General features: G+C 46.6%; 2 protein-coding genes across 22 annotated transcripts in view; both read right to left on the reverse strand.

Annotated features, from left to right (window-relative positions):
• GDPD4 (glycerophosphodiester phosphodiesterase domain containing 4) overlaps positions 1–6,992 on the reverse strand; it is a 37,486-nt gene extending 30,494 nt beyond the window's left edge. The window contains exon 1 of the mRNA XM_021533931.2: positions 6,886–6,992. The gene's annotated coding sequence lies outside the window, so the exon portion shown is untranslated. The remainder of the gene's footprint in view (positions 1–6,885) is intronic.
• An 11,321-nt stretch (positions 6,993–18,313) lies between these two features.
• The window catches only part of PAK1 (p21 (RAC1) activated kinase 1), a 72,346-nt gene continuing 69,803 nt past the window's right edge, over positions 18,314–20,856 (reverse strand). For all 21 annotated transcript variants that reach the window (XM_021533942.3, XM_021533938.3, XM_021533932.3 and 18 more), the window contains one exon: positions 18,314–19,901. In XM_021533942.3, the coding sequence (XP_021389617.1) occupies positions 19,815–19,901 (87 nt within the window). In that variant the 3' untranslated portion in view covers positions 18,314–19,814. The remainder of the gene's footprint in view (positions 19,902–20,856) is intronic.

Here is a 20,856-nt window from a genome sequence, read left to right on the forward strand (position 1 = left end):
AAACCATTTTATGATTCTATGTTTGGAGCATGTTTGTCCCCAATGTCCAGTCTCCAGAGATGGCTCATTATTCACAACCACTTGCAGAATCCTTGTTTAATCGCACTTATCATCATTAGAAATTACAGCTGTTTTTCTTCATTTTCAAAGCACTTTGCAGGCTACATTGACAAATGTGTGCCCAGGAAATTATTGGCCAAGCCTTAGAGCATTTACAATGGATTTTATACAAATGCTTTCAGCTTCACATGGAAACAGGCAAGGGGAAATCATCATGTTTGTAAAAGGGTCTCAAAGTGCTACAACAGATTTTCCTCTTGCCTGCTAGGAGCAAAATGAATGTTTTGAATAAAGCTGAATAGTTGCTTAAAAAAAAAAAAAAAGGAAAAAAAAGAAAAGAAAGAAAGAAAAAGAAGAGGTGGAGAAAGGTTTTTTTACAAATGCCATGTCTTTGGCTGGACTCAGGCATAATCTGATCCAAGTGTTCTTGGGTACTTGGGCACTTTTCCAGCATTGCAGAAATGAGCATGACAGGCAGGTATCTTTGGCTCTGTTGGTGCCAGACACCTCAGCAGAGCCTTTCCCCTGTTTTTGACCCTAATCATTCTTCATATACCTCATATACAACCCATTATCTTGGCTTATACAGCACCTCTTATCTCAGTCTTGGGTTCCCATCCCAAAAGGAGAGAGCCTTTGGGGAAGCTGGCACTCTTCCCCTTGGCAATACAGGAAAGCACAGGCAGAAATTAGCCCCAAAAGGGATTGGGAACAGCTACCTTCCATCTGTGATCACACAGAGACCTTCCATCCCCCAGCCAGATGCTTGTCCCAGATGGCAGCAGGCGAGATGTCCACATCTGGGTGTCACTTTGCTCACCCCAAGAGGGAATCAGGAGCATTTCTGAGGTTATACCTCTCCAGGTCAAACTCTGAAAACAGACTCAACATGACCAGGTTGGGGTGAGATGCTGCTCCCCACACTTCAGCGTGGCCAGCAGCAGAAGGGAAGAGTTTTGTCCTCACCGTGCCTGTGGTCACGCAGTGTCACCAGCAGCAATGTGTGCAGCTGTTCTCAGCTAGCCCCGTGCAGCACGTGGGCACAGCCCCTGGGTGGCCCACAGCTTTCTAAGAAGTCGTTCTCCCACCATTGAAAAGCCACCATGGGGAGGCAAAAAGTGCTTCCACGCCTCAAAGCCTGCCTGGGCGGGAGGAGGAGGAGGAATAAATCCCTTGGAAAAAAAGTTAAAAAGAGCTCAGAAAGGAGGGAAATATTTCTTTGAAGATATAAATCCTACTTTGTGCGTTTCAGCATGCCCTGGCTTGGGTCCCTCTCTGCTCCTGGGAACGCCTAAGCAGCTCTTTGTGCCCTGCTGCTACAGGGAGGCAAGGAGATTGGGACACAGCATGGGGGACCCTCTCCAGCCCCACAGCCCCACCAAGGGCTGTGCATCACCCCAAGCATCATCTCTGGGGAAAGATTTTATCCCTGAGCCAAGAGGGCAGAAGAAAAGAGGTTTCCAGACTGTGTACCTCTGCTCAGCAGCTCTGCAGAGCTATTCAGCCTGGACAAAGGACAGGGCCCCTGGAAAGCCACTGTGCTGAAGACTCCAGCACTGGCCCTCCCCCAGGCTGTGGGTGTTGAAGTTCAAGTCTTGGAGAAAAACATCCCTCTGCAAGGAGGGGAGGAAAAGGGAGGAAAGGATGCTTTCCATGTCACCGGATATAAGTTTATCCATTTAGTGATTGACAGTATCCAAATTCATGAGACCTAGCCAGCTTTTGCATTATAAGAATGTGGTGCTGCTGTTCTCAGAGAAAAACCCTTTTCAGCTAATTAAACACTACCACAATTCTGCATTAGCAAACTCAGAAAATCCTGAACTCATTTCAGAGCAACAGGATATTCTGATACACAAATCCCCTGACCTACCCTCCAACAACGGATCCAGGGGAGCCATCACCCAGAGACTCAGTTTACCAGTTCAGGGTTGTGCCAACAGTACCACAAGATCAGCAGGTGAGGATTGTATGGCTCATTTGAGTTTCATCCATCTGCTGGTGTGAGACATGGCGTTTGCGTAGCAAAACAAGAAGATTAGCACAGACAACCCTTGAGCCTTGATGGACCTCCTCAAGGCCAAGGATGCACAAAACAGTCAGATCTGCTGGATCAGCACTCAGCACTCACATCCCAGCATCCAGGAGGAAACGAGTGATTTCTTTAGCTGAGAGCTTGGGGCAGGCATTTTGGTTCTTCCCTTGGTCTTCCTCCTTCCTGGAGGACTGAAGGATTAAAAAGTCCTCTAACATCAAGTCCACCCATTAACCCAACACTGTCAAGTCTACCAAATAAATCATGTTCCCAAAATGCCACATATACACATTTTTTCCAGGTGACTCCACCACTTTCCTGGACTATCTGTTCCAATGCTTGAGCACCCCTTCAGTGAAGAAATTTTTCCTTAAATCTAATCTGAACCTCCCCTGGTGCAACTCAAGGCCATTTTCTCTCATCTTGTTACCTAGGAGAAGAGACAGACGCCCACCTGGCCACAGCCTCCTTTCAGGTGGTTGTAGAGTATTAACGTGCCCCCTCAGTCTCCTTTTCTTGAGGCTGAACATTTCCAGCTCCCTCAGCTGCTCCTCATCAGACTTGTGCTCCATCTCCTCTGTGTTTGAGCAGACACCCTTATTGCCCAGAACAGCCAGCAAAAAGAAATGGGCACAACTCAGCTCATGCAAGGGCCAGTATCTAAATAGGCCAGATGAATGGCCTCACACACATCCAGAGTGCCAGGGCATGAGCCCAGCCCAAAACGAGAGCGCATTCATCGCTTAAACCCAGCAAGCCCTGCCAGTTCACCTTCAAGGAACTCCTGCTTCTGGCACAGAGAGGACAAGGCCACAGCTGCCAGGGGGTTGTCATCCTGTTGCCATACAAAGGGACAGCCACACAAATTCTGTGTGTGAGGTGACATGAAGCAGTCACAGGGACCACAGGTGGGCCCCTGGGTAGGACCACAAGTAAGGCATCAACAGACTGATCGAGGGCAGTGCTACTTAACCCTACAGTGCCTCATTCTCCCAGAAGGGCCAAAACTTCACTCCCCCGTCTCCCCAGACAGCATTCACCATGAATTGCAAAGGAATATAGAACAAGTCCAGCCTGGTAACAGGTTTGCCAACTGGCAGCAGGGAAGGAAGGAAGAGGTCAGAGCAGCAAAGCACTAAGATGAAGTCTGGAAAATCAGAGGGATGGAGAAGATAAAAGGGTTGGTGTAATTCACCTGAATTTCTTGCAAGGATTGTGTTGTGCTCAATGAAAAACTTCTTAAAAGCTTTGCAGGGAAAGAGAGCACTTAGGACACAGGCACCATGACCCCACAGAACCTTTCTGACGGCTTTGAGGCATGAATCAATTAAAGCAATCACAGAGCAAAGGTTAATCAGTAGCAAGTACATCTTAAGAAATAAGTAGTCCTTTAAAAAGCAACTGCTTTTGCCAATTCCCCCCTCCCTGTTTTCTAAAGTGTCTTTTATTTCTCCAACTCTGGAGACCTTCCAAAGTGAGGTCAGTGATTAAGAGCAGCAGCCGAAAGGACCAGACTAAGTTGGTGGTGGCTGCCAGGGCTCCGGAGCAGAGGGGACTGGACCCCTAATTGTCACAGAGGCTCAGTGCTGTAGAAGTGTCTTGGGGTTGAAAACCTTCCAGCCTAACTGGAGCAGATGGAAGTTGGAGAAACAAGGAATTGCTCACAGTTGCATTGGAGAACAGAAGAAAAGAAGCAGGAGAGCGAGGCAGGGACTGACTCTAAAGCATTTCTGCACAAGCAGTGAGACTCCAGCAGGCCTACAGCAATGCTTCAAGCTGCTCCTGGCCTGTGCCCTGCTTGCAGATATGTGCTTCTTTCTTCTTGCACCCAAAACTGGAGCTGACGTCAAAACAGCCCCCCCAGGCAGCAGCCACAGCCTCATTCACACATGTACTCATTCCCCAGCCCTGCCCTCTTTCCCTGCCTGCTGCTATTCTCGTGCTCCCTGCTGCTTTTATAGCACACCACCACCACAGCTAACCTCTTACCCTGCCACCTTTCCTTGCAAGTGTTGATGAAGTAAAAGAGCTGGCACGCTGTGGCGGCCCCAGGAGAGCTTCCTTTGGCAGCAGACCTGCAGGGGATGAGTCCCAGGATGGGGTTTTTCATCTCTCTCTTGCTTGTGCACTCACATGGGCTACAACTGCTCAGTCACCAGGAAGGACCTGGGCCATGAGCATGGGGAGTCCACCTTGATATTAGGTTTGCACCGTGCCTAACACAACATCTTCCCTGGAGACACCATGAAGACTGGCAAGGCAAACAATGACAGGAGAAAAGGATCAACATAAGACCATAACACAGGCATGTTCATAAAATCAATGTATCACAGAATGGCTTGGGTTGAAAAGGACTTCCAAGGTCAGCTGGTTCCAACCCTCTGCAATGGGCAGGGACATCTTACTGTTCAAGCCTCTGAAATATCACTGTTTCCACTTCCCTCCTCTTTTCCTGGAGAGAGAAAAAATGCAGCAAATGCCAATGTCCTGCTGGTGGGGAGAATAACAAGGAACGTGACCAAAGATACTCTCTGTTTACCAGGATTTCACAAAATGCCAAGCCCTCAGCCACCAAAAAGCAGCCAGCTGTGAGTCCTGACTGAATGCTGCTGGGAGAGCAGTGTCCAGCACATGAAGAACAGGATGAGAACAAGATGTTGAAGAGAGGAGCACCTGCAGGCTGGCTGCTCAGTTCCTTCACACCATGTGTCTGTAGCTGGAGCAGAGGGTGCAGCATGGAGCCAAGCCTGTGCACCCTCAGGACTCATCCTGCCATGAAGGCACAGCCCAGGGTACATCACAGGTCAGGTCTCCAAGTTGCTCTACTCACACCAGCTCTTTCCTTTCAGTAAGAGCTGTAACACAAAGGATGTTCTCCCAGCTATTTATGCTGTCTGCTCACCTAAAACATAACCCAAGACCCCTGTTTGCTGCACACCACAGAGGTCTCTGGGGCAGTTCTACAAATCAACACATAGTAGGTCACTCCAGGATGAAAACTTCCTATAAGCTATCCTGAGACATGGAGTCAGGTTTGGACCAAAGCCAGGCTGCTGCTGCACATGTGCATGGTGTTGCAGGAAATGACCACTGCAGAGCTCCCTGCAGCCTGTCCCCATCAAAAGCCACCAAACTGGGGCTTTGCCAACGGGCAGGATCTGCTCCACACTGGAGCACGTGGGTCTCAGCTGGTAAGTGGTAGCTTCTTAAAGTGTCTGCACACAAGTTAGCCTGAAGGAGGGCCTCTGGGTTTGCAAAGAAAAGGTCATATTGTCAAAGGACCACAAACTTCTAGAAAAAAAACCAACAACTTTCTCTTTTATTTTAGCTGGTACTTTATCACACTAAGCAGAGCTGTACAGTAACAACTTTCACAGAGGTATATTGTGAACTGCAGGCATTCTCACTAAAAAGCTGACACAACTAAATTTAAAGAACTGTGTTTCCAACAACAGAAATTATACATAAAGACACTGTTTGCTCACCTCCTTGGTCCAATGTCATTGTGTAAAGAAGTCCCAGGACTGGCCGTGAGAACAAGCTTTGTGTTTGTATTCTCTGCAAGGATTTCAAATTGCCCTGAAAATCTTGCACAACTTTTAGACATTTCAATAGTAAAGTTATAAAGGAAGTGACAGCTTTGTCTCCTTTCACATTCAGAACAATTCTTAATTAAAATCCAGCTGGTCTCATGGTATATTATGCCTTTTCTTGTTGTTAAATGCAGCCTAAAATCTTTAAGGAAGAATCTGTAGGAAATTATTTCTGTTCTCTCTTATCCTTCCACCTGGTATCATCTCTCAGAACTTATCAGGAGAGATGCTGCATTGTGAGGTTAGGATTCCTAGAGAAAGTGTAGAAGTGAAGAGAAGTGTACACCATGGGGTGGACCTCTAGCTAATCAAAGTTTGCACTTTGCAACTTAAAGTTGTTCCAGTCCCCAGGTTCACATCTGCTGAGCGCCTGATACGGAATTAAAATTCACTCTTTCTTAGAAATGAAAATTCCTCTCTTTCATTGCTAATGGACATTTGGACAACAACAACAGCAGCCTAAAGCCAGGGTCAAATCCTGTTTCAGCTGCAAACTGAGCTGCTCTCCAAACACTTGCCCATCAGAGCTCCCAGGGTGACTGCAGCATCAGGGCAGATGGTGGATTGTGGTGTTGCTTCCAGCCTTTCCAACCAAATCGTGATTATTTACAGCTGTTCCCAGATGTTACCCTTTCACGGGTTATTTGTTCCTGAGTCAAGCTCCCCGTTCACACGCTAGGCAAGCTCCGGGGAAGAAAGAGAGAGGCTCCTTTCTCCCTTTTACTATGGAAACAGCCCTTTATCCCAAGGATTGCCAACGCTCCGCCGCCGTTTCTCTCCCACCGCTGCCCCAGCCCCGGCGACCCCCGGAGCCGCCCGCCGCTCGCGTCTCATCCCGGCTCAACAGGTCACAGCCAACTCATCCAGCACGGCCCCCGGCTGAAGCGGGACTGCTGAGCACCTTCTCCTCCCCAGCAACCTACCAGAGATCCCCCCTTGCCTCCCCTTTTGTTATCCTTTCTCCCTGTTCTCCGGCTCCCTGCGCTTCGTTTCTCTCTTCAGCCCAGGCGGGAGCCGGGTCAGTCCCCGCTGTCGCATCCCGACCAACACGCTCAAACACCCACGGGTAACAAAGGAAAAGTGAAAAAAATCTGGCCAGCTCGGTGCTAACTTCCAAGGCAAGCAGGGAGAGGAGGCAGGGGTGAAGTCCAGTAGGCAGGAGCATCTCCGAGAGTTCGGAGGGAGGAGGTAACTCACCGCGCCGTCACGCACATGGAGGGATGATTTTTGCTTTCCGCTGCTGCGTCCCCGGCTTGTGACACTCCGGGATGCGAATGGTGGCACCGCCGGGTGACACCCGGTATTAGACAGGCTGCTGGAGCCGTCCCTCCCACGGGAGGAGGGGCCAGGGGAGGCTTAATAAATTCAGTCCCCAAAACTAGAGAAATTAAAATCTCACCATGGGGCGCAGACGGCTGCTCACGGCATGGCTCTGGGAGACACCCGCGACTTGGGGACAAACCTGGGATGGATTAATTTATCCCTTGCCCACCCAGAATAAGAGAGGTTGGTGTTCACATCCCACCTTGGTGGAATTAAGTGTCAAAAGGATGGGGTTTGAGGAAATATCCCAAAGGAGATCTGAGGAAGATGTGTCATCGCTGACTCTCAGAATTAAAACTCCCAAACTTCCTCCGTGAAAATATTTTCCACAATTGTAAGCCCCAGGCAGGAATTCAGTACACCAGATTTCTGAGCAACCCCGGATGCAAAACTGCTTATTTTACTTGGGGTTTTGCATGGTTTTGGGCTTTAATATCTAAATCCTATTAGAGTTATAACTTCCTTTGAAGGGGAGAGGGGACAGGTCTGTACAACAAAAGCAGGTTGGATTTTGTAACCTCCAATGCACCCTGGGCTTTCAGAGAGGCAAAATCCCATAATAAAGTTTCTCAGGATAAGAAGCTACACAACCTCATGCAACTCCTCCTGCTCCATCAAAGCTCTTGACTGCAATGGAAGCTAAACAAACATCCCCTCCAGCCCTGGAGGGCTCTCTAAAACATCACTGGTACAGTTTTTCCATCCCTGTGGTTTCCCACATTGGGGTTTTTCTTGTTAGATGTAAAGACAGATGAGGGAGTCCCTCAAAAGCAAAATCAGCAAACTACCCTTGGAAACAGAGAGAGCAAGAATGGGCAGAAAGGATGGTCCAGCACTTTTTGTGCAGTTCACTTTACAAAGATAAACTTTTCATTAGAAGCTGAGCTATAGAGATGACAGCCTGGTTCCCTCCGAAACTTAACGATGAGCAGAAGGCATAGAAGAGTTCCACTTTAAAACAGCCTTGCTAATCTTTCCTTAGCACTTGGTCCTAAAATAACATCACTCTTCCTGTGAAACTGGGAGAATTGGAATTAAATAAATGCAAGAACCACAAGACATGAAGGTAGAAGCAGGTGGTTCTGTTGCTGGTGGCTCTCCAGCTAGCACTTAGCTGTCTGGAGTAAAAATGCATGGGACTGTGTGTGAGCCTCCAGAAAAATTAGTTGCTTTATGAACAAATTCCTGGAAATCTGATAAATAGGGCAGGAAAGGGTGAGATTAGGAAGACTGGTAGCACTAATGAGATTTAGGAAGCAGCAGCTTTTCCAGGTACCCTGCAGTTTTAATCTCCTGAGTTGATCCACTGGATTTTTCTCCTTACGTATTTGGGCTGTGTTGAGCCCAGCTTTGTCACGAGGCCACACTGAAGTCCTGAAGGTCCAAGACAAGGGGAAGCATGGCACGGGGGTGGCCCGGAAGACTTAAGGAGTAGTGGAAAGCACAGACAGCCAGAGCATTTTGCTCTGCCTTTGTAGACAGTAGCAGGGTCAGCAACTCCCCAAAAATAAGTTCTGAAGGGCCTTCACCATCATCCCTATTCAGGCTGCCATTCTTCCAGCTTCACAGTGTGGATGAACCCCAAGAGTTACATGAAGGTAAAGGGACAGGGTTGAGCAACATTAGCAACATTATCACTGAGTCTCCTTCAGTGAAGGTAAGAGGCTGAAAACGAAAAGACTTATTAAAAGCACTACCACAGTCTTACTTCCTAAAAAGAAAAAAAAAAAAAAAAAGAAAAAAAAGAAAAAAGAAAAAAAAAAAACCAGAAACAAACAAAAAAATCCCAAACCTCCATATATCTCTATTCTCTGCCCTAAAATATTTCTATGGTTTTGCTTTCTTCCAGGTATAGAGAGGCAAAGAATTCAGCATCAATTTGCTCTCCAAACACCTGGCAAAGGACTGATCAGCTGGGCAGATACTGCTCTGGCTTCAGTATTTTCAGCTCAGAGTTCACCAGCTTATCTCAAGCACAAAATCCTCACCCAGTGTTCCATTCATTGTCCTAGACCTGCCAGAAACTGAGAATAAAGGCAAGCAAGGATCTGCCGGAGCCCTGCCACCAGCAAGGCCAGCCTTGGAGATTATGAGTTCATAAAGGAAATATCTGCAAGGGACTGGTGCTGTACAAATCCTCTCCAAGGGGAGAGCAGGGCAGGTCAGCATGGAACCCAGTGAGTTTTGCCTCTGTGTCAAGAGAAGATCAACCCAGGGCAAAAATGGCACAAATAGAAGTGGAGATGGTGTCCCTGCCCAGCTGCCAGCCACATCATGAAGGTTTTTGCTGGGTAATGAACAAATGTTCACACCCTCCCACCCTAAGTCCTCCTCACCCTGGTTCATTTGTCCTCTCACAACACACTGCCTTGGCAGCATGAGGGGCCAGTGTGTGTCCCCATCATGCCCCCCATCCCACACAGCACATTTGCCCAAGGAACAGCTCAAATTTCAGAGCAGGGACTCATGCAGGTAACGATGTCCCCACAAGATCTATGACAGAAATTGCACAGTTTATGGCAGTTCCAGGAATGATAAGGGAGGTGGGGGGAGAAGGAAATGGCCTGAACTGATCCAAGCTTCAGATCCACAGGCAGGGGATAGCAGCATCTGCTTTTTTCAACAAGTAGTATCCCACCAAAAAGCAGAAATATCAGACCCTCGAGGCACACAGGATGGACTGAGAGGAAAGAAAGGGACCCTGGCCAGCTCCAAGCCCCATCACAGGAGAGCAGAGGCTCCTCCAGCCCTTCAGTACACAGCATGTCCAAGAATAAAGATGTCCAGTCAACTTTACATTAAGCCCCAGAGGATGAGGCTGCAGGGGAAGGGGTAGGCTGGGAGGTCCTCTTGCCTTCTCCCAGCCTGAACCCTTTGACACACACACCGACACAAAAGAAACAAGGAGAGCATCAGCTCCCCCCAAAGTGTTGGTGTGGGGAGATTCAGGGTAAAGTAGAGGCACAGTGAAAATGGGGAGCAGCAGGATGCTGGCAAGCCTCCGTTGAAACCTGGACCTGCTCCTGCATCCTGGGACCTGTCCTTCATTAACACAGGCTGCTTGGGTTGATCAGAGTTGTTTCCAAATGCACTTGCTCCCAAGAAATGCTGCTGTTCCTTCCCAAGGACGGCAGTGGCTTTGGATAATGGTGAAAAGTCCAACCAGCTGAGCCCAAGACGTAGCAGTTTCTTCTGGAGTATGCAACCCACCAAATTCAAAACATACACCAAGAGCAAAAATATAAACGCAAGAAAGCACCTCATGCATGCCAAATTTCCAGGCAAGTCCTTCCAAGTTCTGGGGCTCAACAAGAGGCTCTGAGCACCGTTTCTGGGAAAGCCACATCCCTCAGTGGGCAGGAAGGGAACCAGGCAGATATACTAAGAGCCTGACTGTAAGGAACAAGCATAAATACAGGCTGTGTTGAGTGGATGGAGAGAGTTTTTATATTGTCATCAAAGCAGCTGGTGGGGACAAACTCTGCCTCTCACAGCTGTTGCTGCAGCAGCTCTGCCACCCGCTCTCCCACAGCAGGGCTGGCTGCTGCTGGAGCTGGTGCAGCCTTGTCTAAAGGGAGAAAGGGACAGTCCTCACTCTTCCATAGTTTGTGGCTGTCCTTTAAGAAATAGCATCATTTTGTCCAGAAATCAGGGGATTGCAGCACACCCAGGAGGACACAGCTTGATGTACCCTGAGAAGCCAAGGGACTTCCAGAGGGGAAAATCACGCAAAGACCAGTGAGGAAGAGAAGGGTGTCATAAAACATCCCTTGGCCAAATTTTTCTGTGTCCAAGAAATGTAATGTGGTAAATGGTGAGAGAGGATTGTGACAGACCTCAGGAGTGAAGCACTTCAGAGTTTTGTTTCTTAAGCACATGGGCAGCTATTCTGTGCTTCCTCTTCCTCCTCTTTGTTCGGTGAGCCTGGAGCTCTGCGTTAGCCCCTGCCCTGATGGAGCCTCTCTCAAGAGCAATGGGGACACTCTGCTTCTCCTCAGTAGGGATGTTGCAGCAAGATCCCCCACTATCCCAGGGTAATAAACCACCCTCTGGAAAACTGAGCAGTCAAAGAGTTTTGTGGGGACTCAGAGTTGCTGTCCCATTTTGGGCTAGCAAAGATGGTTCCTACCACTCAGGCTCTTACAATTGTGGCACTTGTCATCACCAGGATAGGTCCAGAGAACTCACTGGGTGCTTCTTACCCTTCACATGGTGGATGGCATGGGCAAGTGGGACCCACCATCAATGAGACCCCTTCCTCAGCACACAAGCACCAGTGGTGGCATTGCCTAAAGTTCCTGCACCTCTTGGGAGCACCGAACCCACTGTCCCTGTGCAAGGGGACCTGAACTGGCTGGTGCCTGCTCAGGGAACACTGCCATCTTTCTGTGTCCCAGCATTACCACTCATCTCGTGCTGGTCCTTCCTGAGTTAGGCATACCTGGTGGATTCTTCATGGTGCAAAAGAGATGGGACAATTTTCAGTGTCCCTGGATTGGGCTGTTCCCAAAGTCTGGGGGGGGCTTCAGAGTGACACAAAACACAAAGACCTTGAGTGAGAAGTGATTAGAAAATGTGAGGAATAGAAAAAAGCAGTGGATGTTTCCCATCTAGGGACTCAGTGTTCATGCAGCCATGAGGCTGGAGAATGAAGAGGAGTGTGACTGAGGGAACAGTTTCCCCCCAGTTCACTGCCCCCTGTGCCAGTCAAGACTCACTCCCCCCTCCACCTTTGAGCATTTCAACTCTCCACTGGTGAGAAAAGAGAGCATTCTTACCTGCCCGCTGCCCTCCAAAGCATGATCCAGGCACACCTGAGCCCTGGACACCATTACAGCTGCACACATGGACAGCACAACCATGCCCTTGACTGCCACAGGAGCTGTTAACCCCAAATTTACGCCGGTTAGTGGCTTTAGGGTGCAAGGTGTGGGATGAGGGATGAGCCGGGGCTCACTTCACCCGACTGCATCCACAGGGGAGGAGCTTCTGCCCAGGAGCCTCTCTCAGCCCTGCCAGCCTTTGCGGCGCAGAGCCCCTTCTCCTTTACCAGGCTTAACCAGCCCGTCAGAGCAGGTCTGGCCCAGCAGAAAGTCCCACCAGACCTGGAGGAAGCACAGGGGAGTCGCTGAGCATTAGGGACCCGTGCTGGGATGGGAGCAGAGGGCTCACACATAACCCATGGTCTGGGGGGAGACATTTGTCTGACCAAAACTGCTGCAACCTAAGAGAGGAACAAAGCTGGACATGGGGTGATCACAAGGGAACAGGACACCAGATTCCAAGATTCCATGTCAGGATGATCTTCTTATCCATGCCTGTGTGCCCCGGCTGCCTTCAGCGTGCATCCTCCAAAAGAAACACAGAAAGTTCCTTTTTACGTTGCTCACAGAAAAGGAACACGAAAGGAAAGGACTTTTCAGCGCATCTGCCGGGAGAGGGCATCACAGCCCCAGGAATGAGAAAGGATCGGGCAAGCCTAGCCAACTACCTGCTGTCCGTGTTCAAGCTACAGATCCTCCTCAAAGATGAGCTTGAGAACCAAAACTTGTAAGTCTTCTGCATGCTGCTAGAAAATGAGGGGACCCAGTCAAAGCATCCTCTGCTCGAGGAGCTGCAGTGTCCCTCAGCATGTGATAAAGAGCCCATCACCTCTGTTGCACCTGCCAGGGTATGGCTTCTCTTACCACTTATTCCCCCATTTCACTCCTAAATAAACAAATATAATTCAGTTACAGAGAATAACTGCTCCCACTAGGATTTAGCTGCCAGTTTTCTGTGTCTGGCTCCCCAAAGCTTTTTGCTGTCTTTCCTCCCCTTCTCCCATCTCCATAAATAAGCTGATCTAACACAAGGCATCATCACCTTGTGTCCATATCCAGAATTGACTCCCCAGCTATTAAGCTATGAAATAGGCCTTCAATAATTGTTTGCTTTTAAATTTGATTATGAATGTACCTTTAAGAAGAGCTGCCTTAGGCTCTGAAGAGTCTTCAGACAAGTTATACTTCACTAAATCAACATCAACAATTTCTTAAAACCTTGCCATCATTCATTGTCCAATACCTCCCATGCCCCATCCACTACTGGGCAACTCAACCAAGAAATAAAGTTCTCCCCAGAAATCATGGATTGTGGTAGCTAGTTAGAATACACTATGCCTCCTCCATGGGGTAGGGGATAGAGCCACCAGACACCAATCCAGTAGTATTTTTAGGGGCACTCTGGGGGAACATACATTACCTTAAGCAAAGTTTTCCTGGTACCCTGCTTGATGAAGCATTGGAGGCAGGGTGGTTATTCAGCCTGGAGAAAAGACTCTGTGGAGACCTTAGAGGACCTTCTGGTACCTAAAGGGACTATAAGAGAGCTGGACAGGGACTTTGGTCAAAGGCATGGAATGACAGGGCAATGGGAAATGGCTTCAAAATGAAATAGTTTTAGATTGGATATTAGGAAGAAATTCTTCACTGTGAGTGTGGTGAGACACAGGCACAGATTGTCCAGTGAAGCTGTGGATGCCCCATCCCTGGAAGCATTCTAGGCTAGGTTGGATGGGGCTTTGAGTAACCTGGGTCTAGTAGAAGGTGCCCCTGCCCATGGCAGGGGGGTTGCAACTAAAGGATCTTTTAAGTCGCTCCAACCCCAGCCATTCTATGATTCTATGAAGGAGAGGTGGTGTTGGCCCAGTCATATTTCTTTTCTCTAATGGGACAAGGACATCCAGCATGGAATGCTACCACAACATGGCAAAGAGAAACACCCCAAATCCCTGCCAGTGGAGCTGCAACATTCCTCTTGCTCAAACAACGGGGCCCCCATCTTTGTAAAACACAACTTGATGAGTATCTCCTCTGGCTTTCTGAAAAAGACCTGGAGAAGCAATGGATGGAAAGCAGCATTCAGCTCTAGTACCTGTTGTAGGCAGAGGGGATTTTATGGAGTCAAACTGATTTCTTCTTCTATTTGGTCAGGTCCCCCATTCAAGGTGTTCCTTTGTCTCTCAGTGACTTCTCTAAAACCTGGCTCAGCACCCAGCTGACTCATGGGAGCATGTCAGAGCTTCTTGCTGCTCCTCACCCCAACATTCCACAGGCGCTGACCTCAGAAACCTCTCAGCACCAGGCTGGGCTTTTCAGACTTCAGAGTAAAACATCCAGGCCAGAGGATACCCAGGCAGTATGATGAATTCCTGTTCTTCTCATCAGCCTTATCGCACCAACCCTAAAAGCAAAGAAGTGATGCTGGGAAGATGAGTGCACATACCCATCTCAAACCCACCCCGATTTCCTCCTCCTGAGACCAGGAGACACTCAGACACTGAACATCATCTGCAGAGAAAACAAGCATCCAAGCTTCCTTCTCTGCTTCTTTGAGCTGTGCTCTAGGTCCTGCTCTCCAGAATATTAACTATGTTCAAACAAGTTAAAATAAGTGGTGAAAGTCACACTTGCTGCAACAGATTTTACTGTAGTCAATTTGCTCAATCAAATAAGATCTGTTTAAGCTAAAATGGGTCAGAGAAACACAACCCCTCCTTCAAGCACCCCCATTCATTTCTACTATCACTGCAAGGATCATTGAAACAGCAGTCAAGCAGAAACAAATAATTAATCAAGGTTTTATATCAGGTTTCAATTTTTATTTTTAAAATGGCTGAGCTGACCTGGCACATTATACAAACCCAGCAGTACAGTACAGGAGTTATGCCAAGGCAGCATGGGGAGAAGTACATTACCCAGCAGATTTTAAAACTGCAACAGCCTCCATATTTCCAGGTGGGACATGACACAAAGGCGTCTACCAACAGCAGAGAGCTGCAGTCAGAAATCAGTAGGTCCGAAGCTGGGTGGCTGCTGACATGATCCCAAAGCAGAGCTGATCTCAGAAGACAAGACACTGATGCTACAAGGCAGGAGGGAATGAGCTACTTGTCATCCACTGAAGCCTGTGTTAAATTAGTTTCTGCCGTTTCACACATTCAGGAAATCTGGCCTCTCTCTTCAGCTCCTTGGTACATCAAGGCCATCTCCTCCATTCTAGCTCCACTTTTCCTTCTCAGCTGAATTATGTGATTTTTCTGTGAACCTCCTGGATTAGCTCCAGCTCTTAAGCAGGAGCTGTGACTCAAAGCCATATTGCTGCTCCAATCTCCACTTTCAGCACCTTTTCCCTTCTCGGGCTCCTTTCTGTTCTCCGCCTTCAGAGACACTGCTGCCTTGAGATGCAGCAGGCTGCTGTGGCACTCCCTGAATTTCCTCAGCAACTGTGCAATTGATTAACCTTTGCTTCATCCTACCCTTTGGACCAGCTCTGTCTCTCTCCCACTACTCACTGTAGGCTCATTCTGGCAGCAAGTTTTTGTCCAGCTCCCATCTGCATTGCAGTTTTGTTGCTGTTGGCCATTCTCTGTCAAAGCTGGCAGCTGCTTCTCTAAGGTCCCACCTTTGCCACTGTGAGTTGTCATTAGCAAAAAAACTAAGAGGTCCTACAGCATTCATTATACATATGCTCCATCCAGTTGGCTTATGACCCCAAAATACATCTACAGGCTCTCTATTACAGCTGAAATAAGAAGCAATTAAAAAGTCTTACTGTTTTATGGGGGAAAGATGAGCAGATAATCAGCTCACCTTTAACAATTTTAACATTGAAGATGTTGTCATTCACCAGACAAATGGATTATGCTCTCAATTAGGAGTGGGCTTCAGACAACTATTATTCCTGGACACTGGTAAGAACCAATTTTGCTGTCAGCCAAGAAGGGTGGGTTCTAAGAAAGCAAGCACCTACTACAGACCATTGCAATCTTTTCTCGCACAGTACTCTGCTGTAAATGTGCCCTACTTACACTGACCTGCAGCATTTTGAGGCAGATGGATCAGGATACTAACAGACATCTCCACTAAGCTAAGCTGAGTCAGACTTTTATACACCTCACAATCCTGACCAGGCTCTTCTCACTCTCAGCACTTTTTCAAAACCAATCCCCTGAAAAGGGGCATCAAACTGGCAACAAAACACTGCAGCAACTCCAGCTGCTTTGAAAAACAGTGGTGTCGATGTGGTGTCTACCCACCAAACCGCTTCTCAAGCCTTAGCCAGATTGTTTAAGTCAAGCAAATGTCTCCATGGAAACCTCCTTTCTCAAGGAGCCTCCTTTGCTGGAGAAATCCCTGCACCCCTTTTGTTTAAAAGGGGAAAGCAGTTTGGTAGGAGCATAATGCCTGCCTAGAGAAGTGCTTGTAGCAACAAATCAGTCAGATTTATGCTCCTTAAAAACACATTTATTCAATGAAGACATTTCAGGGATGGTGTGCTACTGCTGCAGCAACCAGCTAGTTCTGATGTGCCCACTATCCCTGTCCTGGCTCTTCACTCTCAGCCTCACAGAATATCCTGAGTTAGAAGAGATCCACAAAGATCATTGAGCCCAACTCCTGGCCCTGAGCAGGACAACTCCAAGAATCACACCATGTGCCTGAGAGTGTTGTCCAAATAACCTGCCTTCTTCCCACGTGGTCTCCATACCCCTCTCACACATAAACTCTTGGACATTAGTCAAATAGTCTGTTTAAAAAACCTTTAAACCCTAAAAATCCCTAATAGCTAAGGTAATACAAAGAATCAATGCCCATTCTTGAAACATAGGAAAAGTCTTATTGAAAATACCAATTGATACTCAAATAAGATAACTCTCTGTGTTTAACAAAAGAAGATGAATTTTATCCTCTCCTTCCACCAAGCCCTTTGAAAAATTTAGGATACAAAATTATTTCTGGTATAAGATTGCTTGAGATCCCCCAGAAAGGAAATCAGCTTTCTGAAAGAACAGTCAAAACAATTGAATATTTAATGTTCTAATATGGAAGAGAGAACTTTAATATTAGCAGGAAAATTAATAATTAAGGGCTGTGATTAAAAACGGTTTCAACTCAGGCATAAGAGAAAGTTAGGGAGAAAAAAAGGCACCAAAGAAGCCATCAAGTTGTAGTCACTTTCAAGTAACAGCAGAAACAATATTCTTGGAAAATAAGCCCTGGAGATTAGATTTTAAGTCAAAAAAGTCACTATTTAAGAGCACTCTCTAGACAGGAGTTTGCTGTAGACAGGAAGGGCTCTTCAAAAGCCAACAGAGATGCTGGTGCCGGGCGACTCACACAAAAGGAGAGGGGAGGAGAGGATGCATTTCAGAACAACTAGAATAAAATAAACACATTCTCTTAAGATTAGGCTAATTACAATTTAAAAAAAAATATTTTTAAGGATTTTCTGAGAACATAAAAACACAATGCATCTGGCAACTAGAAACTAGGTCTAGGCACACTGTAGCAATCGCCTCCTTTTCCCACACACCCATCACAAGAGGGGACAAAACAGCCTGGGACAAGATGACACACAAGTATGGGCACAGTCTTGCAGCTTTTCCCAGCAGAAAGACTTTTGGCAACATCCCTCTCCAGCAGTCAACAGAAACCAGGCATGATTGAGTCCATGTGGAAGTTGATGAGACAGAAGCACATTGTAAGATGAGGGATAAACAGACACTGTTGATCCCTTTTCATTATGTGATAGAAGATCCAGAAGAGAAACATAAAACATATAAAAATAACCTTTTCTATCTTGTTTGGGGAAGTTTAGCAGAAATCTTGCTGCAGGAAAATAAACTCCTCTGCCTGCTTACAGATAGGGCACATCTGCATTAAGGTTCTCATCTCAGTGCGATGCAGAAAAGGGAGTGGGGAAGGGAATCAAAGAGACATCAGACACATTAAACACATTGTGGATCAAATTGAACCCTGCACTGTCTGAAAAGTAGTGAACTGTCAAATCTGCCAGTCAAATGAGATTTTAGATCAAGAGAGATCTAGCCACTAATTGCATTCCTCCCACATATGCCATCCTGCATCTTCCAGAGGGAATACAAAGTCCTTTTCAAAGGGAATTATTCAAGAATAGTGGCCTTCCATTCCACAATCTCCAGCTAAACTCCAAGCAGATGAGCTCATCAATAGATCATATCCCTTTCCAGGTTGGCAGCTCTACTGTTTTGCCCAAGGAATTCATCCTTGGATATAAGCTTTGTGAGAGGAAACTTGACAATACTGGGAGAAAAACAATGCATGCACAGAGGGAGAGAGGCTGCAAACTGGGGGAATAGACTTCACTTCTCAGCCTTTTGTCAAATAGTGACTGCCCTGGAGCACAAAATAGGAGAAGGCCCCTGAGAAGCAAAGGAACTTACAAAGTACCTACACAGAGTAAAGCTAGTGTAATAGCTGTCATGGACCGTGGGGCCAAATCAGAAAAATATGTTTAATTAAAGCCCAAGTCCAGGGAGGAAAGCTGAGCCAGCAGCAAGTCTCAGCACGAAGTAATGAATTTCTGTCCAACAGAAAGATGAGCGGTTACTCCAGAATAGATTTAAACTCACCCCATATGTGACCAAAGCAGTACAGAGAAAGCAGCTCCCACAGTTACAATACACATTTTTTGTATCATTTTCACTGTGTGTAAAGTGGCCCTTGGGAGCCACTTGCTATCCCAAAGGGCTGCAGAAGAAGAGGTAAAAAACAAGGTTAAATTACTTCATCCAACACATCCAAATACCTGGTGACCATATGAGCAATGACAGGTGTCTGGTGACAGTGAATTCTCCAGCTCTCTTCTATCCCCGAGTTAAGAAATGCAGCAGTCACTTTATTAAAAATCAGTATACAGTTTAACATAAGCCCAGTGTTTACAACCAGTCCCTCTTCTAGTAGTTCCAGGTTTCCTGTTGTTTTACAGACTATTGGCAACCCAAGGAATCAGTAGCATAAAGAAACCATAATTTCAAAAAATTTGTGTCCCCGCATCTCCACAGAGAAAGCAGCATCCATTATCAGTTTGTTTTCCACTGGACTTGCTCTACGAAACAAGAGTTTTCAACATATTTTGCAGACAAGTCTTGTCTTTACAATAGTAACTTCTCTGTTAATCACACAGGGCAGCATGTCTAAATAGCCTCACAGCACTGATAAAATAACCCTAAAAGAGCTCTCTGTCATTTTTTTCCTGTGATTTGTTTCCTAGAACAACAACAATTATTTGCGATTTGTTTAACTAGTAGAGTTGCCACTAAAGGGGGAAGGAGGGAGCAGGGGGCAGTTCACACCATTTGGCAAAGAGATCATCCATGAATTAAGTTCTTCAATGGCTGCAGGAAGCACACAGAGGCTTTATCCATGCTTCCTCGAAGCATCCAGCAGTGCTGCAGGGGGGATGCACCTCCACTCCCTCGTTCTCCTCTCAGCTGACAGCTGTTCACATTGCTGCTGCCTGCTTCCTTCCCTCCTCCAGTCATCCAAAGCACAGAGCAGCCTCCACAGTGTAACAGCAGCTTGGCAGAAGCAGGCAAAGTGCAGCCAGCAAAAGATTTAATTTACTGAGATAAACATGGTGTAAGGCTCCACATTATTTTAAAAAATAAACACCATAAGAAATATGAAAAAAAACTGGCTTCACTACATGTAGGTCAGGTCCAGATGCTCTCGGAAAGATCTTCTCACCCATACAAAATGTTCTTTCCCTCTCGTCCCCATCACAAGGATGGAAGGAGAGTTCACTGTGTAAGATCAGCTCTGTCCCGTTGTGTGCCTTTCCACACACAGTGAACCATGCCTCTGCCACCCTTCAGGGCGAGTCAAAGTTTTAAGAACACCCCTGTGAAGAAGGAGCAGAAGGGGAGAAGGGCAAGTAACTCAGTCTCAGAAATGGACATCTAAAAGTCTTGATGTGATGACTGTGTTGACTTCACCACTTTAATGGTTGTTCTTGGCTGCCTCTTTAGCTGCAATAATCAGAGGAGTGAGACTGGATAGAGGCTTTGCAATTTTCAAAAACTGGTGCTAGGACAAAACAAAAAGAAAAATTGTTAGATTTTTCAGAACATGCCCCAGAAGTGGCTATTTTAAGCATTTTCACCTAAACCCATATGAAATCTAAGGACCTACTCTAGTCTCTGAACACATGAATCCAGAAGCTCTGATTTCTATCAAAACTCTGGGGATTGCCTGAAGTGATGAAGTGATTTCCGCCCAACACATGCTAAATTATCCAAGGTTTGCATATGTTCAAGATCAAACAAAACTCAGCAAATTCCCTGGGGAATTATAAAGCTGTAAAACCCATAGTGAAATCCAGTGTGAAAGAAGGTCAACCCATGTGTTTCAGACACAAGAGAGAGGGCTCCATGCAGGAATCGCCTCTCATTTCCGTGTTCCCCCTTGTCACAGGTCTGGAGAAAGCACTGCCTTGGCCTTCTACCAGATATCAGAAATTTGCAAAGCAGCTGAAATTTGGGATAGCAGCAAAGAGCTTGCAACACAACACCAGTCTCCTATATAGGTGCTCTTCTTTAAATAAAACAATATTGATTATCAAAACAGCTCTCAGGTGAGAGTGAAGGGCAAGTCTACAAGGTGTTCTGAAAAAAAAAGCAACAATAAACCACAAGACTTCTTAGCACCAGAAGGGATCAATCATTCAAGGCAACATGCTTCAGAGAAAGAAAAAAAAAAAAAGTAAAAATTCAGAGGTAACAAGGTAGTTAAGAACAGGCTGAAGTGTTACAGTCAGAATGTTCTCCTGCTCCAAGGAACAGAACATAACTTCTTTCTGATATTTTAGGACTGAAAAATACAGAAGAAAAAATGATCTTTCAGTTACTACCATACTGTCAGACGTTTATGTTTCATTATAGTTACAGAAGGCAGCAACACGTCCAAGTCTGAGCCCACTACACAAATTAGTGGAGAGAAAGGAAAACAAAATGGAAACTGTCAGATACTTAAGGTCTGAATG

The sequence above is a fragment of the Lonchura striata genome, chromosome 2 (assembly GCF_046129695.1).
Source record: "Lonchura striata isolate bLonStr1 chromosome 2, bLonStr1.mat, whole genome shotgun sequence".
Classification (NCBI taxonomy): Eukaryota; Metazoa; Chordata; class Aves; order Passeriformes; family Estrildidae; genus Lonchura; species Lonchura striata.